Raw genomic sequence first — 20,405 nt, 5'->3', positions numbered from 1 at the left:
TAGCATTCTAGCAGAATTATTATGTTTATAAAGCTCATTTTATATTTTAACTCTTTTTTTTTTTCCCCCTAGGAACCCACTGTTATTTCAGCAATGAAGATTTCCACAAAACAGGTACTATGTGCACAAACTTTAAATCACTTTTAAATATTTATTGGTCTCTGTCTTTTAGAGACAGTAACTTGGCAGTGAGTGGAGACATATTAATTGCAGCAGCAGCATCACATCCCTTTACATAAACATCACTAGTTTCTCAGGAAAATGTGACATGCAGAGAAAGTCTAGTTCATGTTAATTACTGGTAAGTTGGAAACTAAACACAAACTAACCAGCTGCCTGGCTGCTCTCGATTAAAAAAATAATAAAATCCACATTATGGAATGTTCTCATGACAGAAAAATTGTTCAGGAGTGGCCAGAATTGATCCCTTGTTTTAATGGGACTAATTGTGGTCTCTGTAGCAATAGTCTAGTACAAAATGCAGATAGTGGAAGCAAAGACTGGAAATGAGATCTTCTCCTGTCTTTCTGTCCGATGTCTGTTACATTCCTCTGAGTTCACCATTCGACTTTAACAAAGAAGGTAGATCTGATTTAGTCCAAATTTTCCATGGTCTTTCCATTCAGTGACATGGTTAAAGTAGAGGTTCATGACTCCAGGATTTATATTTCCTACTTTCTGTTGCGTGCACTAGTAACTAACTTCTGAAAGAAATGTATTATAGCCTTCATTGTAGACTAGATCATAACAAAAATGAACTGGACTTCTTGATGAATGGAAGTAAAGTTTTGTCAGATTTACAGTAAAAGTGATTTCTGACCAATTACAGGCAATTATTCTTAAACTTGATTGTGAAGCAGCTGATGAGTTATGTCATCATGCAAAGAACATTGGGTTGCAGTCCACGAGTGAAGTGGGTATTAGGGGCCTATCTTCCAGTTCCAGAATTCCATCATTAAAGGCATTGCCAGTAAAGAGAGGATTTGGTATTACTTTGAGGTCTGGGCACTAAAAATTGTGTATGTTGAAAATAAGGTTTAGTTAATTCTTCTACCTCATGCTATACATTATTAAACAGAAGTTGAGTTCATTCGTAACAGACAGAGCCCAATATTATGTTTGAAATGCTGCATATTTAACTCAGAAACCACCGTATTTAGAAAAGTTGTCTGAAAACATTCAGGTATTTGACAGAAAACATTTTGTTTTGGGACACTTTTCTAACACAGTTTACCACCTAAAACAACAAAAATGGCAGGACAAAAACATGTACTGTTGAATACTGGGATATTTAAAAACAAACCTGTCAAGATGTATATATATTCACATCATACCAAAATGCTCTGCTTTGGATTATTTTTATAAGTGCATTCCCTTAAAACAGCCAGTCATGTTTAATAACGGACTATGCATTTTCACACAATGTCTTTAAAGCAGCTTTAGTTATTCAGGAGAGATGACAATTTTCCCTGTATCTTTTGAAAACAAATTTATACTGCTAAAATTGTCTAAAGCTAAAAAAGAGCATAAAACACAAAATATTCAGGCAGGGTTAAGCTCATGAAAATTCAACCAGCCTTAGGCTAAAAATTACAGAATCATGATACGTTATGACAAGCTTTTGGCACTGTCTCTGTATCAAATAAGTATATGGCAACATGTTTCCATTTTATATTTCTGATTTTAAAATACTGTAGTTTTATAATGCAAACACTTTACTCATTGTGTTCTGATAAGTAGGGCCTTTTTCATATAAACAGTATGATAATTCTATGCATTGTAGAAATCAGGAGGATAAAATACAAACAGTAAAACCACCATGTCCTACTGAATAACTATCACTTCATTTGATTTTTTTTCACTTTAATGGTACTGGGAGTTTCTCCTCATTTTTGAATGTTCTGCTATGCCGATTGTTCAAACGTACCTATTTTGCCATTGTGACAATGTGATATGTTAGAAAGGACTCTTCATCCTAAACACCAAAATCTATGAATTCTTCAGGAGTGGGACTTAGCTTAAGTTTTAAACTATATAAAACTCTGTGAGAATTTGACCTTTGAGTTAGACTGACTTTGAGCAAGGAAATTTAGGCTTTATGTGCAAGACTAAGCCTTGATACAGTCTTTCTCAATTCTGCTGTCTTTAACTCACAGGAATTATATTCCTCCTAATTGTGTTCAGAGCCCTAGGCTTATGTAACCTTATCACTTAAACAACTTATGCATAGTTAGCAATAAACATAGAGCTTCAGAGGACAGCATCCCAGAGCCACCGTAACATACTGCAGCTGCCTACATTCACAGTTCTGAGTGAGTCAGACTTGCCAGAAATCCCTGGCTACCATTGAGTCCTGAGCCTGTCAAGTGGGGCTCCATGATTTAAAAGTACGGAAGCAAGCAAGGATCAGGCCTGGCTTTCAAAGTGACTTCTTTTCTGTGCAAACTCTTATCTTTTTCTCAAGGTCAGGACTGTGATCCTCTTTTTCAAAAAGCTATTGGATTTCTGGAAAGTTGGGGGGGGAAAATGAGATCCTTGGCTGGTACAGTCCAGATTCTTGATTGGTGAACTGCTGTGAAGAGCTTTTTTAATTCCTCCATAAGATTCTCAAAGGCAAGGCAAAAACTTTCAGAAAAGCTTTAGTGACTACTTCTACAGTATTTTTATAAAGTACTGAATTTTATGCAGAGATGGCCATTTCTCTCCATAGTGAGCATATAGAAAGGAACAGCTCAAAATTGATTTGTCATTTAAACACCCCCCTGAACTATTCTGCATGTTATTTTTCAAAAAATAAAATTAAGTTAAACAGGATTTTAATCTTATGCTCCCTAAAATTCCATTTAAAATTCTGATTTTTTTTTTCTTTTTAAGCAGTACATTTTTCATCTCTCTTTTTTTTTCAATTGCAAATGGAAATTTTTTGTTTATCTCTTTGAATTCTAGAGGAAGGCTGCATTTTGGGCAGCACCGTGGGGCAAACAGAAACCACTGGGTTGCTTAAAACATCAGTCTCCTCTCCTATAGCTTTTTGGAGTTCTGATACTTCTGCAAGACTTTTTAAAGGACAGCCTTCCCACACACATAGTCAGCTTTGATCTGATAATCAGCTGATTTATTAAATTAACAACCTCTTGGGAAAGACTCTTTGCACAACAGGCAGTTTGACTGCGTATGGCAAAGTAAGGTCATTGATGCAAATCATTCTGTTACTGTTTTCTGAATTTCATACTGCCTGGATTCATATATTATTAGTGTCCGGAATAATGATCACCAGCTGGAGTCTAAAACTGGGATCAGAAGAGTGACAAAGAGGGCAGCAGCCTTCAGGCTGTACAGCACCTGAAACTCATGCTGTAGTTCACTGACCGAACTTTATGAACTTATCTATGAGGAACAGTCTTAAAGTAACCCTGTTTTTGCCTCACAGGTTCTTTTTTCCTTGTGTGTTTCTGGTCATTCTTTAATTCTAAAGACATTTACTAGAAATCAGCGAGGCTTTTTTTTGACAAAGTTAAATTGGTTACAGAGGTATGTAGGAAACCCTTGCACAATTCTTTATTTTCCCACGTGCATTCTCTGGGTTGATTTTTATGTTAGCTGCGCCACACATTGCTACATGCCTATAGAAATATTAATGCCCCAATTACATAGGGCTCTGATCAATACCATCTGGACATTTAAGATGCTTAACTGAAGCTCTCGTTTAACTTACGCTGCTTCCATAATCAGTAAAGAGAAAAGGTATCCCTTGAGAAATGGTTAGGTCACCTAAGATTTGAATTGCTGCTTGTTTTTACTGCAGAATGTACCCCTAAGCTGGGTACTTGATTAAGTGACTTAAGTTAGAGAGAATCAGCTTATCATGTCTGCTGCCTGTCATCTGCTTCTCAAGGATACAATACTATCTGGGGACCGGTATGTACAATCAAGGCTTTGTGTAGAGCTCTTTGTGGTCAGAGATTTTTGCCCAGGGAATGTGGGTTTACAACCCAGCTATGGCACTGTAATAGATGGAAGCAGCTGCTTAGAAAGGACTTAATTTTTAATTTGCCAGTAAATTTTCCTTTGGGTACTGTCTTTGTCATATTTTCCTTGAGAAAATACTGGTGTTTACGTAAATGCATGGGACATCTCTGTTAAATTCATGTATCTGTATAAATTGCAAACTTTTGTCTCTAAAAGAAGTAAACCCAACACCTTTTATAAGTGTTTTTGGTTTTGCTGTCTGCTGCCATCCAGTGCTCATCGTTTCTAGTACGTAGGTGAGCTCAGCCAGCTTCCATCCCTGAATTCCTTGGAAATAGTACCTCTGGATCATCACAGTGCAGGAGATTAAGAATTTTGATAATATTTCTTGAAATCCTATTTTTCACATCATGTTTTGCAAGAAAGGAAAACAAATACAAATGTGTATTTTCCTGGTGGGACTGCTTGGATTGGAACCGTCAGAAAAAATGTACTAATTACTCCACCATGGGTGCAGGGGTGACAAAGTGTAAGCTTTTGGTAGCAGAGTGTCAGTGTTTCCAAAACAGATGGATTATGCCATTTAATTTTTGTTTATTTATATTGTTTTCCCAATTGTTGCCTCTCAGAGGGAGCTAAATATTTACTTACTACACTCACACTTGTTTTCTTTGTGAATTAGTGCCAAGCTGAAATATCTCTGTTTGGACTTCTTTGTTGGATCAGTAGTTCAGTTTCCTTATATCCCTTTGAAAATCAGCTTCTCCAGTGGATCACGTGAATTTGGTATCAGAGAGGAAACAGAGAGAGAAGATAATCTGTTGTGATGCCATACATACATGACATGCGTGTATGTTTTTTTATTCATGGCTTCTCTCTGCATTTGAGCTACATCTTCCTCTCATCACATTTTAATCAAAAATAAATTAAGCCGTTTCCCCTGGTTAAAGTTACACTTCAGTTAGAGTATTTCACCTACAGAAAACAGTATAAAACATCACAATTTTCAGACATGCAAAGAAGTGTATGTGTGGCAGCACTTCTAAGCTGAAATATCATCTTAGCATCAGTCTGACATAATTTACTTCAGTTTTCTTACACAAACTCATATATAGGAAATTCATGTTAAAGTTTTTCTTTAAATTCAAAAGCATATTCTCCATTGTGTTCTGCCACTGACTGTGGCGCTTTTCTAAGGCAGGGATCTGAATACAAAAGAAAAAATGTGAGAGTACCTTACTCTTTGCTATTGTTTGGAGAAGCTACCAAGACCTTCACACAAAAATCAGCCTTTTTCTATTTATATTTTTATCCTGTTGACAATTCTCTTCTCATGCCTTTAGTGTATGTCAGGATCATGATCCTTTATTGTAATTGTAATGGTCCTAGCATCTAATATTTTTATGCTTTTCTAGAAAAAAGCTGGTAATTTGCAATTCTTAATTTTTTTTTTTACTTTTGTAACAGCAACAGCTCTACATTGGCTCAGCCACTGGAGTTTCACAGCTTCCTTTACACCGCTGTGATGTGTATGGAAAAGCATGTGCTGAGTGCTGCCTTGCTAGAGACCCTTACTGTGCCTGGGATGGTTCATCTTGCTCACGTTACTTCCCCACTGCTAAGAGGTAGGGACAGTTTCAGATGTCTGCATGGTTTGCTATTTGTTTTAACTGATGGTCTCAATATGACCAGAGGGCTTTGGAGATTTTTCACGGGATGGTTAACTGGAGCTCTTTCTTTTCCAAAGAAAACATAATTGTGGGAGTTACAAGCAATATGAAGTCTTGGTTGATTTAAAGAGAACACTACTACTTCTTGGGTTGGTTTAAAAAGCTGTTGTAAGAAAACATTCAGAAGAGAGTTGTCTCTGAAATGGATTAATGACTTTGTATTCAGTAGTAAACAACAAAAAGAAAAAAAAATAATTTTCTCTTACACTAGGACTGATTGCTCAAGTAGATTATCCTGCATTTTTGTCACAGACTTTTCAGATGGAGGGGATTAAAATTTCAAGGTTTGCATTACAATGTATCCTAAACAAATACTGTAGACAAAAGAAAAAGCTGCTTATGGAACATCAGGTTCTATTTTTGCACTAGGAAGCAGAGTTAATCTGAGACAAGTATTTGAGAAATTCTTTAGAAAAGAATTAAAAAGGATAAATTAAACCCATCCCAAAAGAAGATCTGGTCAGATTTTCTCAGCTGCATGGGCTAAATTCAAATTTGTGGTGGGAGCATGGCAGTTTTTCTGGAGTAGAGGAGGGCAAAAGACAGGAGACGGAGCAGTGTGGTTTTCAAGGAGAGTCTAGGAGATTGATTTGGTCTGAATGTTTTAAGGGTAGAAGTCAATATGTTTTAAGTACTGTCTCTGAGTCGAAGGAGACAATAAGGTCAGGAATCACTGAATCACTCTTCTCTGCTACTTCTCATCTGATCTTTATCTTCTAACTTCATCCCTTCTCAGTATTCACTAGCACCCATTCCTGCTCCCAGCCCATCTCAAGACCCATAGAGCACATCATCCTGCCATTTGTCACTTACACTGACAGAAGAAATAGATCTCTTTGTCTTTTCCTTATCCATCTCTGCAACCTGTTGAGCAGCAGAGGAGCTCAGTGTTGCTGGGTAAAGGGACTGGGCCCTCTTCTCACTGGGATTAAAGGACAGGGCTCTAGGGCTAAACTGGGTTGCACAATTCCAGGAAAACCTTGGGGTGCAGAATTTACACATCTTGAGGCCACTATGAAGAAAAAGGCTGGGATCCTGACAACGTGCTCAGAAAAAGCTGATGTCTGTCCTTAGGGCACCCCATTTTACCCTTTGCAACAGCAGAAAAAAGGTCTGTGTTACTGGGGGAGAGGATCCTCTGTTTACCTGATACCTGCTGTACCCACTGCCTGAAGGCAGGTTTGAATGCATCTATGACAAAATCAGCATTACTGGAAACAGCTTAAATGTCAACATTTTTCTAATAATGAATCCTTGTAATTTTAAGCTCCAGAAATATTGAGAAAGTTGAGTCCTGAGGCAATTGCACAGATGCTTTACTAATAGTTGGTTCTGGGGTTTTGCTTTCTATTTTTTCCCTTTCTTTTTTAAAAAAGGAGATTTTATGAGCTATGATTTTAATTTACTTTTCTTTCTTTGTGTATTTTACAAGCCTAAATGACAGTTCAGAGCTCCTGTAGTGTGACCACTTAACTTTACCCCATGCAGATGTGTTCTGGTTCATATTTCATAAATCACTATGTTGATACAATAGTGAAATGTGCGACATTTTTCCTGAGATTATAACTAAACATCTCTTCCAAACTCCATTGACAGTAGTATGAGTCTTTCCACATCTTTTATACAAATGATATCCTATAAATATGCTATGTTTCAAAATTTAGGAAGGAGCAAAAAGTTTTATGTTTTCTTATGTCTTGGGTCTATTTTTATTCATTGGTAACATGAAGATGATACGTGAAATTAGGATTAGTACATTTTTTAATCATGTATCAATTACTAGCAGATTCCTTTTTTTCTGAAGCATGCTAAAATATCCTTATTCGATGATGTTTTATTCAAAAAGATGTCTTAAAATGCCCATTCTGACTCTTTTTTGCCTTAAAAAAAAACAACCCTGTTGCCATAATTCACATGACTGATTTCAGGTTTAACTTTTCAGTACTTTTCAGTGGAAAAAAAGTACGGTTAAAATCTTTCAGCCAAGAGCAGTTTGCTGTGCAGTTGAGGGGGCCTCTGTGAGAACTCTCAGTATGTGCTGATGCTGGGCTGTTCGTGGGTCTGCAAATCGGGCTAGTGAACAGAAGAGAGATGATCTCTGTGCTGCAGAGCAATGGCTTTTTAAAAATGTGGGTTGTTGTCACAAGGGAGTGACCAATAGTGCTTTTTACAAGGCTACTTGACTTTTGCATATCCGTTGCTGGATACCATAATCTGAAATCACAGCATTGTTCAGCAGCCTAATCCTCTTTGTTCTCCTCCAATTTTGCAAGTCCTCAGGCTTTCTCCAATTCCTAAAGTAAAGTGCTCACACTTGAAACACATCTTTGTTTGCCTTGTTCTTTTTTTTTAATATGAAACGCTTTTCTCTGGCTCAGCTGAATTTTGTGTCACAGCTATTTAAATAAAAATAGGAGCAGACAAAGAGACAACAAAACATGCAAAGTAATACTGTATTAAAAGGCTTCCTTCTGCTAATTACAACATTTTTTTTGGCGCAGATCAGTATGTTTTCCAAAAGAACCAGTGGAAATCAAAGTGGGGAAAGTATATACTATGTTAAATGGACGTACAAGAAAAAGTAGAATCCAGATTCAAGCTACAAAAGGGAATAAATAATGCTTCAAAATCTTCCTATCCAAGTGTTTTATTCTGTTTATTCTAATGACAAAGCTACTTGCAAAAGTTTTAGAAAAGGTTTTATCAGAAATTTTTCAGTGAGATCTGTGGTGGCTGAAATGATCTATGTATTTTAATTTAGATTTTGTAGAAAATTCAGAACTTTGACATTTTTTTCAAATCCATCCATCCTAACATGTCATTTGTCTAAAAGATGTCATGATACTTAAACTGTTCTGTGTGTGCAGGAAAGCTCTAGTTTCTTCATGGTTGATGCATGATGCATTGATGCATGTTGAACTGTATTGCTAATACTTTGACCCTTTAGTTCCTGTATCTATGAATTAAGTAATGATTTTGTGATCAATATTGCCAACATAGTTATAATAAACTTTGTAGGCTCAGTGCAAGAGATATGCATTTACCAGTTTCTGGAGACTTTACTTTCAATTGCAAAGGCTGATTCTACAAACCATGGTAATGCATTGATTATAGGAAGAACAGCATGATTTCCTTGCTAGTGCTGTTTAGGTGCACTTGTGACCTATGTAATTTCATATATGTTCCATTTGTTGCTCTTTCGTCATGGCAAATATGAATGCTGATCACTGAGGAGGTAACTAACAGTTTTCAACTATGATATTTACAGACGTACTAGACGACAAGACATCCGAAATGGGGACCCACTTACCCACTGCTCAGACCTGCAGCATCATGGTGAGTTATAGGTAGTACTAAAGTACAACTATTTGTAATTTGCAGACTGTGCATGAATAAAGTAGGAAGCATATGAATGATCTGTGAAATTATCTTGAACATCTGCAAAAGATGAATATAATACATCATTACCCCAATTTAAGTTGTTTACAACAGCCTGGGTCAAACACTAAAGACTGAGTGGGAGGGTGGAGTGTGTTGCTTGTTTTTCCTCACATTAACAGTTTTAAGCATTTTAATTTTTTCTGCTTTGCTCACCTGATAATAGCATACCATCAGGCTAAGTATATTATGTCAGAAAAGAGTCATACATCCTTCAGAACAGGAAGAAGTATGTACACATTGCTTTACATAGTTTGTATAGGATGATAATCAAACACATAATTAACTAACTTGGCTAAATATGGAATGGTCTATGTTGTAGGAGCCACACTAGAAGCCCTTAAGAGCAACCTATTCCTTGTAGGAGGCCTCTCCCGTGTGTTTTCAGCATAGGTTTTCTTTGACATCTTCTAGTTCTGCTTTTTGTTGACTCTTTAGTTTTCACAGTGCATTGACCAGATCTTCCTTTCTTGTTTGGGTAATAACTTCTTACAGTTTCTAATTTGTTGCCAAGCCCTTCAGATGATCTTCACTCAGAAAGTGAAAAATGTCCATTTAGCTCTAAGTGAATCGAACACTTAGGCAATGCTTCCCTCTGCTGGAAAAAAAAAATTATTACTCGCATTTGTGGTACGTTTATAATAACAGTTATACCATTGGACATATTTCAGCAAAAATGAAGAAGAGGTAGCTGAAAAAATAGAGATATTTCACAATCCTTGTGTCCTTCTAGTCCTTGTAATAGCAAGAATGATATATAGTCCAAAGTTGTACATTTGTGTCAGCTATAATTCACTGCTACTAAGTTTTAGTGATAGTTTTTTCTGTCTTCCTTTTAATCATTTGACTCACAGCCTAACATTACTATGGCTACTCTTTTTACTTCTTGATTGTCAAACTGAGGTCAAGCTACTCAAAGGGGTAAAAGGATTGTAAAAGTGCATGAACAGACAATGATCAATATGTAGTCATCACGTTATGAGAACTCATGAACTTAAAACTAGTTTATATTTTAACTAGTCAATGCAGACTAACAGAAAGTTTACAAATTTCCAGTTGCATGAAATCTAACAATGCACATGAAACCATGCATGCACTGGGGCTGAGAAGACATGTTCAAGTCCCCAGTAGGAAAATTTCATCAGGCACTACATGTGGATTTTATTACCAACAGAAGCATATTTTAGCTTTATCTTTTTACTATCTGGACATTTTACTCATGAGCTACCATGTGGCTGGGGGTTTTTTTAATGATCTCTTGGCCTTGCTAGCTGTGCTTTATACAAATGTAGTTCTGTTCTTTATCTTCATAGAGAAGGAAAGAATTTCAAAATACTTGTTTTTTGTATCTTCCCATATTTGGTAAACATATTTGTCTGAAAAGATATCTTCTATCCAAAGGGAAGAGAGTAATCCAGCACAGTTATTTCATGACCACCATCATGAGAACTCGAGGTCAGGAAAAAGCTATTACATGCTAAACACCCAATCACGAGGAACTTTAATACACCTTTGTCAAAATGAGCCGAGCAATTATGAGGCAAGGTATCACTGGAAATTTTACTTACCAGTGAAATGAAGACAGGGTGATTAGAAGAATCAGTAACTTTCCAGCATACTGAGGGGGATGCAGTTCTAGGGCCTACACTTTGAGGATGCACTGTCAAAATACTTAAAGGAATGTTTTAAACTGTTCTTGAGTGAAATTTTCTCTAAATCAATCCTTAGTTGTAAATCAATAAAATTTTCCTTATTTACTTGTCATTTACACATGATCATGTATTGTACAGACAGCTGCATGACCCATAAACTTCCTATGCCAACTTATGCTGAGTTTTTTTGTTCATTATGACTATTGGTTTCCTGGACAACAGATGAAGAATTGGGTTTGTCTATAGCCAAAAAAATAAGCTCCAGCAGTCATCTACTACTTGTCTACACATTTCTTTGGAGCAACTGACAGTCGATTCTCCATGTGAACTAGGAAAAATGAGAAAAAATAATGACCTCTTAATGTATATTTCAAGACATTGCAGGAACTTACTTCAATTCAGTCTGAAGCAATAGTGCTTTTAATAACTCTTAGGTAGCTCTTTCAGTTGCCCTTTTATACAAATTATAAATAGTATTAAATTACTACACACCAACATTAGAGGGAGCTGAGGATCCTTAGCTGCATAGGTGTTAGGGCAGACACCTATGAGTCAGCTAAAGACCAATTCTTTTTTAAAGCTTAACATATTAGTGATATCAAGAAATTGATCAAGTTTTGTTTTTTTTTTTAAGAATTTGTAAAAAAAAGAGGCACTTTTTTTTAGGTGATTTATCTTAGGGCAAGCTCAAAGAATAACTGAATTTAACTGTATAGTGATATTCATTCATCTGCAAAGCAATCTTCCTATAAGTATTTAGCCTTTCATACTTCTTCAGTTATGTCAGAAATTATGCATTTAAAGGATAGTTATCAGGGTAGTAAACTGATACTGCTGTTTGGTTCATTTTGGGAATTGCAACTCTCAGACAGGATTTTGGGTTGAATTTCATAACCAACTTCATGACTTCTATAATTTTCTAAGTCCTCCAGCTGCTCTTCTTAACTTCCCAGACTTTCATTCTTCCTTCTAGCCTCTTCAGTGTCTCCCTCAGTCCCAGAGCTGTGCTCTGCTCCTGTGATTATTCCATTACTCTGCTTACTTTCTTGCACTCCTCGTGCTCAATATTACAGTAACTTTATAGACATTTCTGGACCTGCCTTATGTTCCCTGAAGTCATGGAAATTAAATTTAAAGGATGTCCTAAATCCTTTCTCATTGCACAACTGTCACCCATACTATCTCTTCTGAAGCTGTGAGAAAATTTAAAGGGGGCTTATGCCACTTTTCATGGTGATATCTAACACACTAAAATGCCATGGACCAGTTCCAAGAAAACACTCAAAAATTTGAAATATCATCAGAACATCCAGACTGCAAGGTAACTTCCATGAAAGCTTCTTGGAAGGTACCTAAATATTCCTGCAGAAACTTCTGTGGATATTTAATAAGATGCTACCATTCATGGGCAGTAGAAACTTTGCTAAAGAAATGTCTATTTTTGTCCTTTCTACTGGTATTTGCTATCTAGAATACTGTCTCCTTGGATCTAATGAGACCAGTGTTACATGCGCTATGCTCCTGTATAACTTACTTGGGCTATGCTGTGCTCAGGAAAATACAGTCAAGTGGTGTTTAAAGTTTTTAAAGCTGTTTAAAACTTAAACAGGGGAAGTTTAGATTGGATATAAGGAGAAAGTTCTTTACTGTAAGGGTGAATGGAAGCACTGGAATGGGTTGTCCAGGGAAACAGTGAATGATCCATCCCTGGCGGTGTTCAAGGCCAGGTTGGACAAAGCCTTGGATGACATTGTTTAGTTGAGGTGTCCCTGCCCATGGCAGGGGGGGTGGAATTAGATGATCTTAAGGTCCTGTCCAACCCTAACTATTCTATGATTCTGTGGTGCTGCAAGCTACTTAATAAATAACCTGCTGGTTAAATCAGCTCTTCAGGATGTGGGAATAAAGGGCTCAAAGCCCATTTAGGTTTAGGAGATTGACTTGATAGCTCTTCTTCCAATGCAAGTATCCAAATCAGGCCATTCTGCAACCATGATTCATAGAGCTTGGGAGAGAGGAATTGAAAGAGAGCATGCATCCTAGGGTGAAATCCCTGTATTTCCATCCTTTATTGTAGAAACTTGTAAATCTTTTTTTCACACAGACACATCACTGGAGCAGTAACATATGTGTCCCAGTCTATAAAAGGGGATCTTTCCTACTGAATGTCTTATGCTGCAGCCCTACATGTGCTCTCTGTTGTAGATCCCAGTTCAGATAGCAAGCAGCTTATTCTTGATTATGTGAGGATCTTTGGCTGCCTGTTCAGCCATGTGAATTTGCTTCCTGAATTAAGAGTGCCTAACTTGAAACAGAAAAGTCAGGACATCAGTCAGCCATTCACAGTATTGATTCTGGACCCATTATGATTTATCAACAAATAATTTCCATTTCCAATTTTTATCTTATTACTTCTAGTTATATTCAGCTAACTTCTTACATAATTTGCGTTTCTCTGTTTCGCTGACACAGATTCACCTATGTTCTGTCTCAGACCTTACCACCGGTATCCCCACTACATTCTCTTGCAGCTGTGTTACCCTTCTCTTGCTTCTTTGCTTGCTAATTCACTCCTCCATTGCTTGCGGTCTTCCTGGTCCAAAGCTGCACTGACATTCTTCATAGGGATGTGGTTTCTGAGAACTGTCATAAAAGTTGTTTCACTTAGCTGTTTATATAGCACCCCACATACTTGCTGGAAAGGTTCAGTATCCAGCAGAGGAAAGCAATCTAAACCACTCCCTGTTTTTGCATTGCTAATAGGCCATTTGATGTTTCCTTACTGAGAACTGGGAAAGCACCAGATCCTCTTCTGTCCCCCATCCCTTCTCCGATCCTCTGTCAGGGCTGCAAGTCACTACGGAAAGACATGTGATTGTTCAACATAAAGCAGGAGCTCAATTTTGTTTTTACCTTTGGCTCAGTCATCTAACAAACAGCCTGTGTTTGCTAAACAATGTGGCCAATAGGATAAAGGCACAGTGAAAGCAAATAAAACTTGACAAAGGATTTCTTTGAAAGGATTTTAATTAGACATCACTTTGCAGTTAAAGCATATCAAAAGAAGTTCTTTAAAGATTGCCAGTGCTAAAGATCAAAAGTGGACAATGGAAAGAATGACAAATAATGGCAAAGAGACACAAACCCTGTGAGATCAACTAAATGTTAAATAGCTTACCACCCTTTCCTCCCTATTTACTCTCTAGGATTATTGTACTGTTGCCACTTAAGTCCACAGCAACATTTTAAAGAGTGGAGAGTTGAAACATGTTGATTTACAGTCTCTGTAGCATTGGAGAAGAATCAAATGCCATATAAGACCTATAGCTATGTGATATTTCCAGCCAGTTGATGAATATCTTGAAATATTGTTACAAAAGGAAGTAATTTATTTAACTTTCTTTTTTCCCCCTCCCATAATGTCTGGTTTATTAAGCTCATTACATTTCCATAAATTATATCGGTATGAGAGGAAATAATTAATTGAAGATCATTTCCCCAAAAACATTATTCCTGGACATTAACAGCTTCAGCAAACTGCAGTGCCGTATAATCTAAACACATTATACTACTTTTAAATAGCCTCATGTTTTATTACTTTGCTCTAAAGTATTATGAACATAGAGCCCAGGAGGCATCATTACAAACATTCTGCAGCTACACTCTGAGTTTTGTTACTGCATACAGTTTGCTATTAAAAATTCTTGTCATGTCCTGGATGTTTTTCTTGATGAATAATAACGAGGTTTACACAAAATTTCACAATGAAATTGAGATGTTAGCAGCTGTTAGGATTTAGAACACAAAAATAATTAAAAAAATATAATTACCAGGGATTCTTACAAAGAGATGATGTTGATGGAGATTTTCCAAATGGCATACTGAAATGAGGAAGTTTTCCTCTTAAAGTTTCTATCTTTAAATACCTTAAGGAAGCCCAATTTCTAAACACACATTCACATAGCAATACAGATTTGTGTTCCCTGGTAATTTTAATTTCTTTTCTTTCTTTGCTTTATAGATAACCCAAGTGGTCAGACCCTGGAGGAAAAGATTATCTATGGAGTAGAGAACAGCAGCACTTTTCTTGAGTGCAGTCCAAAGTCTCAGCGTGCCGTAGTCTACTGGCAATTCCAGAAGCAAAATGATGACCGCAAAGAAGAGGTATTTTAGCAAAAATAAAGAGAAGCAATTAGTCCTCTTCACACACATCTTAAAAGAATAATCTTTTCTGGTGGGTAGGGAGATCAAGTTAGGAAATCAGACCTTTTTTGTTACATTAAGGTATTTGCAAATATACCCAAACAACTCTGAAGCTGTTTGCTGGGGCTTTTTTTTAAGCATGCTAAATCCTCAGTTGCATTAGCAGCTTTAGTTACTTTTGCTGTTTGGTTTGTTTGTATAAGTAGTAAATTATTTAGAATTTATTCTTGGTGGTGGCAGCAGCAAACAGGTTTCTGCCTTTTCTGTCTGCAGCAACCTGAGCACACAAAGAATGAAATTATAGTCTAGATATTAATTAATTCAGGAAATTAAAGTATTTTGGGCAGCTACTTGTTTGAATATTAAAATTTTGATATTTAATCCTTATAGTTTCTTTGTAAATTCTCCACTTACGCAGAAGCCACTTCTATGCACAAAACCTTTTGTAGTAAGGAACAGTAGGAAGACAGAAAACCTTTCCTACAAATATATCTAAGTTTAACTAAAAGGTAATAATAAATGTGGCTTCAGTAATATAGCCGAATTCATCCATGTTGACTCTGCTGATTACAGGCTTGAATCTTTTGTAATCTTAACAGCAAAACCATCTGACAGAGTTGATACAGATCTTCAGCAGCACTAGGGATTTAGGAGTAAATTCTTAATCCCTCAAACTCTTTGCAATGCATCAATAGTCTTTCCAGCGTATCTGAGACTTCCATAACTGCACATAGCTGGCAAGGAGTTTCCGTTCACATTGCTTTGGGGATTTTTGGCCATGTTTTACCAGCTGAAAGGAGCAGGACTAAGGTACTAGCATGGTTAGAGGATAATGTTACACATCTGTGAAAGATAACTATTGAAATTACCACTTTTTTCCAATACAGATAAAAGTAGATGATCGCATGATCCGGACAGAACAGGGCCTTTTGCTACGAAGTCTTCACCAGAGAGATTCTGGTACCTATCTTTGTCATGCTGTGGAGCATGGCTTCATGCAAACTTTGCTCAAAGTGACCCTGGAAGTAATTGATACTGATCACCTGGAAGAGCTGCTCCATAAAGAAGAAGATGGTGATGCTTCCAAGACCAAGGATGCTACCAATAGCATGACCCCCAGTCAAAAGATCTGGTATAGAGACTTTATGCAGTTAATCAATCACCCCAATCTTAACACAATGGATGAGTTCTGTGAGCAGGTTTGGAAAAGAGACCGCAAACAACGCCGACAAAGGCCTGCCAATGCGCAGGTGAATACCAATAAGTGGAAGCACCTACAAGAGAATAAAAAAGGTAGGAACAGGAGGACCCATGAATTTGAGAGGGCACCACGGAGTGTCTGAGCTGCATTACCTCTAGGAACCTTATCCAAGTAGAAACTTGTATAGACAGATAACTGGAAAAAAAAAATGCAATATTCATGAACTTTTTCATGGCATTATGTGGATGTTTACAAGAGTGGAAAGTCCAAACAATTTCCACCAGGTTTAAATAAAATCCATTTCTAACTTTCCTAGTAAGTAAGTCCTTCCTTGCTACTCTGATTCTAAGACCAGAAAGACCAGTGTTTCAAGGATGATAACTCACCGGGACCTAGCTTACTGCTCAGAAAGTTCTGCAAGTGTTCAGCAGGCAAGTTTTGCTTTCTCTTTTGCCTGAGAGATAAACAAAATGCTGTATTTCATGCTGTCATCTTAAAGAAAAGAAAAACAAACCCCACCTTTCATCATCAGCACTACCATTTCTAGACTTATACATAAAACTGCATGAACTCATTAAGCTGATGAACGTCTAAACACATGATTGGACACAAGGATTTTGTTCTTGTTTTGTCTACCAGTTCTCCTGTTTATATGTACTAGAAGAGGAAAAACAATACTGAATGAAATTGTTTGTGGAAATCTGAACAGCATAAGCCATCCATCATCTGGAAGAACAAAAAAATGTGGAGTACACTGGCCTACTACTGATGACTTCTTTCAGCTTTGATCTAAAGATGTATTTTATTGAAACTATAATTTAAATGTACCATGAAAAATATGCAGCAAACATTAGCTCTTTTCTAAAATAGATTAGACTTTTTGTCTTAGAAATATTGTACTTTCTAATTACTGGTTTAGAGGAAAAAAAAAGAGACAACTTCCAATTATGAGCTGCTTTACTCTTTTGTTTGGAAAATCTTCCAGGGGACCTAGTCACAGTGCAGTTAACCTCCTCCCCTCTCAGTAATCTGTATGACACGTAACTTCAAAACAATTTTAAAACTAAGCCATTTTAACATGGAAATAGCTGTATAGCATTTAAGTCTTCTGCATTCTTTTTTTTTTCCTATGGTATTTTCTATGGTATGGTATTTGAAATGATTCAACTTGTAAAATGCCTTGTTATTAATTGAAACAATGAAAAGGAGAGCATTGATTTTCAGTTGTACATTTTTTTTTACTAAAAGAAGCAAATAGCATTAAAATATCCTCCACTAATTATACTCTTGCTTTCTTGGTTCGTAAATATTTGTGAATGCTAATATTTAAATATTGTGGCTCATAGACTGCCATATATCCATGAGCAAAGCTCACATTCAGTTTAAGGAGTATTTTTTTTTCCCAGCTCAGTGGTAGAAATATGTCCACATTACTGTGCTCCATTCTTTATGTGTGCCAGATCATCCAAATGCTAAGAACCAGCACTAGGCCACATAAATAGTAACCTCAAAGCCAGCTCTCTGTTTTAGATCTAAGGAACAGTTTCATCTGTGGGCAAAGTCTGCTGCAGTAGTAAATTGGTGAAGTTCAGCTAAATGACTAGTTTATACTAACAGATAATTTGGTCCTGCACTTCTGTCTTATTCTATATACAGGAGAGCAAGAGGGTAAAACAGACAATGTACTTGCACCATAAATGTTAGCTTAGGGTTATAAGTAGTGGATATATTCACCTCAGCACAGATGTGCCTTTGGTCCCCAGTTCTATGGTGTCCAATTGTTTTGAGATCATCTTTCTCCAGTCTCCCATATTTTATCTTGGTAGAGTCCATAAATGACATAATTTCAAGTAATGTCACTGTGGGGAAAATTACTAGAACAAAATCCTTAGTTTGCTAAAGGAGCTTTATATAAAAGTGTGTCTCTATTGATGACTGATCTGCTTTGTTGTTATTCACTCCAGATTATTTAATTTATCAATCACTACACTATCAGTCTAATCAGATATCACACAACTGCTGTGACAGCTTCTCTCACAACACATCTCAGTCTCCTTGCCACTTACTAATTCAGGTATCTTTCTGATGAATCCTTGGCTTCTTGACTCCTTAGTGATTGGATTTTCATTAATAGCTCAGTCACTTTAGTCCCCTTTGAATCTTTTGCAGGAGATGAACTTGCAAGTTTTTTTTGTCATTTAATTCTTTAGCAAAAAACCCAAAATCATTGAATAGACCAGGGCAAGTCTGTGAGGCCATGATTTAGGAAAGCATACGGGAATTTAGTTTTAAAGCAACTTTAAGTCTCTCTTATGTTTAACTTGACTCCTGTGAACTTTAATAAACTATTAAATTCCCATGCTTTCATGATATGCTGAGTAGGGATGAACTAAAACAGTTTAGCTGTGGGCTTTCCTGTACAGAGTATTAATTTTACAACTCACCTTATGATTTATTTATAAACATTGTTGTCAGTTGAATTATTTAATTGTAATCACAGAACACTCTTTAGCCTTTTGTGTAGATCTGTTGTGTACCATCAAGTCATTAGAATCATCTTTGTTACGAAAAGAAAGTTTTAAAATGAACCTCAGAGAATTCAGTGGGAAAATACGGATGGATTTCAACAAACCCTAAATGCCTTTGTTTCCTTTTTTACATATTAACGAATTGCTGTCTTTCTTTTTTTTCTCTACCATGCTCATAGCAACTGGTTCTATAGCAACTTGCTGCAAAAAAATCAAACCAAACCCAACCTATTCCACTACCCTGAAGAAAACCCAGATTCAGTTAAGTCAGGATTTTATTATATGTTTCTCTGTGCAGAGAAAGACAATCTGTGGGAACAAAATTACAGAAGTTGCAATGTTTTTATCATAACCTGACAGTATAGTTGGTCAATCAATATAATCAGATCTTACAAACTTCAGTTCTTACTGATGTGAGTATTCTTGTTTATGTCTTCATATTTGCTTATATAAATAACAGAGCAGAAGATCAAGCTAGAAGTGGAAATATTTTATTTTCAGGTTCATATATGATCAAGTTAAAGCAACATCTAATACTGATGTGAAATTAACTTTTTTAAAAGAATGTAAGTCTGAATGAATTAATGGTTAGACAGAAGCCCTGCAGCTTCTGTAAAATTCACACCCCCATTTGTGTTATTATTGTTTAAAGCAACATAAGGTTTGAAGATAAAGATAAAAATTGTATTTCTGTAAATCGTCAATGAAACCCTCTAAACCTCTACTTACAGACTTTAGAAGTAAGTAAAAAGTTGTGTTTAAGCTGGAGAGAAATAAAGGATTTAATTCGTAACCAGAAAGATTTATTTTGATTTATTTAAGATATACATTCGCAAGGAACAAATATACATTACATTATTCTTACTCATCTACACTTTGAACTTGCATGGATCACTGAAGATGGGATTTTGTTCAATGGCTCCTAAAAACTGTATGGTTATGTTAAACTGCAACATCAAACTGAGAAAATGTTCATCGTTGCAGAACAGAGTTAAATCTTTATGACCCAATAAAGTCACTATGTAAAAAAATAAAATTAAATTAAATGCATGTGAATGCGCATTTACTGATCCTTTTATGTATTATTTAGTGAATATCAATGGTATGTGTTTAATAGTTCAGTTTTTGCTACCTACACATTAGCCAAAAGAGATGTAAATATTTTTGACTAGATAAAGAGGTACAGTGTAAAGTACTGTTATCTAGAGGTACTCCATTTCCGTGTGTTCAGCATAATACTAAAATGCAAGATTTTGGCACACAGGTGATAAGGTAGTTTATTTGCTATATCAGTGCTAAAGTTATGTGCTTATACTTTAAGCACATTCCTTACTGGGTAGTAAATAATTCTACTTTTGCATTTATCACTTCAATTCAGATGGGAACTAGAAAACTGGAGAGAAAAAAGTGTAATGAAACTGCTGCTGTAAATTATTTCTTTTAGCATGTATTCAGTTGTTAAATAAACATTTCTTCCAAATATTTGAAGTTCACTGTCTTGACTGTTTACATGGAAATGTGCCCTGTAACTTTCATGAGCATATGGAGTGCATTGTTGCCAGTATAATGCTATCAATGTATAGGAGCTCCATTTACTGGGCCTTAAGGGTTGCTATTTTTATTAATGGTGTTTATTGTTTCTTTTTGAAAACTACTAACTAATAATGCCCAAAAGAAAATGTAC

At 36.2% G+C, this 20,405-nt stretch overlaps 1 protein-coding gene across 2 annotated transcripts in view; it reads left to right on the top strand.

The window, feature by feature from the left end:
• SEMA3A (semaphorin 3A) overlaps nucleotides 1–20,203 on the top strand; it is a 168,863-nt gene extending 148,660 nt beyond the window's left edge. The window contains exons 13-17 of one of the 2 annotated variants that reach the window (XM_034062860.1): nucleotides 73–114; nucleotides 5,437–5,594; nucleotides 8,968–9,035; nucleotides 14,811–14,953; nucleotides 15,880–20,203. In XM_034062860.1, coding sequence (XP_033918751.1) covers nucleotides 73–114; nucleotides 5,437–5,594; nucleotides 8,968–9,035; nucleotides 14,811–14,953; nucleotides 15,880–16,335 — 867 coding nt within the window. In that variant the 3' untranslated portion in view covers nucleotides 16,336–20,203. The remainder of the gene's footprint in view (nucleotides 1–72; nucleotides 115–5,436; nucleotides 5,595–8,967; nucleotides 9,036–14,810; nucleotides 14,954–15,879) is intronic. The other variant, XM_031048323.1, reaches the window with a different exon arrangement.
• The last annotated feature ends 202 nt before the right edge of the window (nucleotides 20,204–20,405 follow it).

The sequence above is a fragment of the Melopsittacus undulatus genome, chromosome 5 (assembly GCF_012275295.1).
Source record: "Melopsittacus undulatus isolate bMelUnd1 chromosome 5, bMelUnd1.mat.Z, whole genome shotgun sequence".
NCBI classification, from domain to species: Eukaryota; Metazoa; Chordata; class Aves; order Psittaciformes; family Psittaculidae; genus Melopsittacus; species Melopsittacus undulatus.
This window is presented reverse-complemented; position numbering and strand designations above follow the sequence as displayed.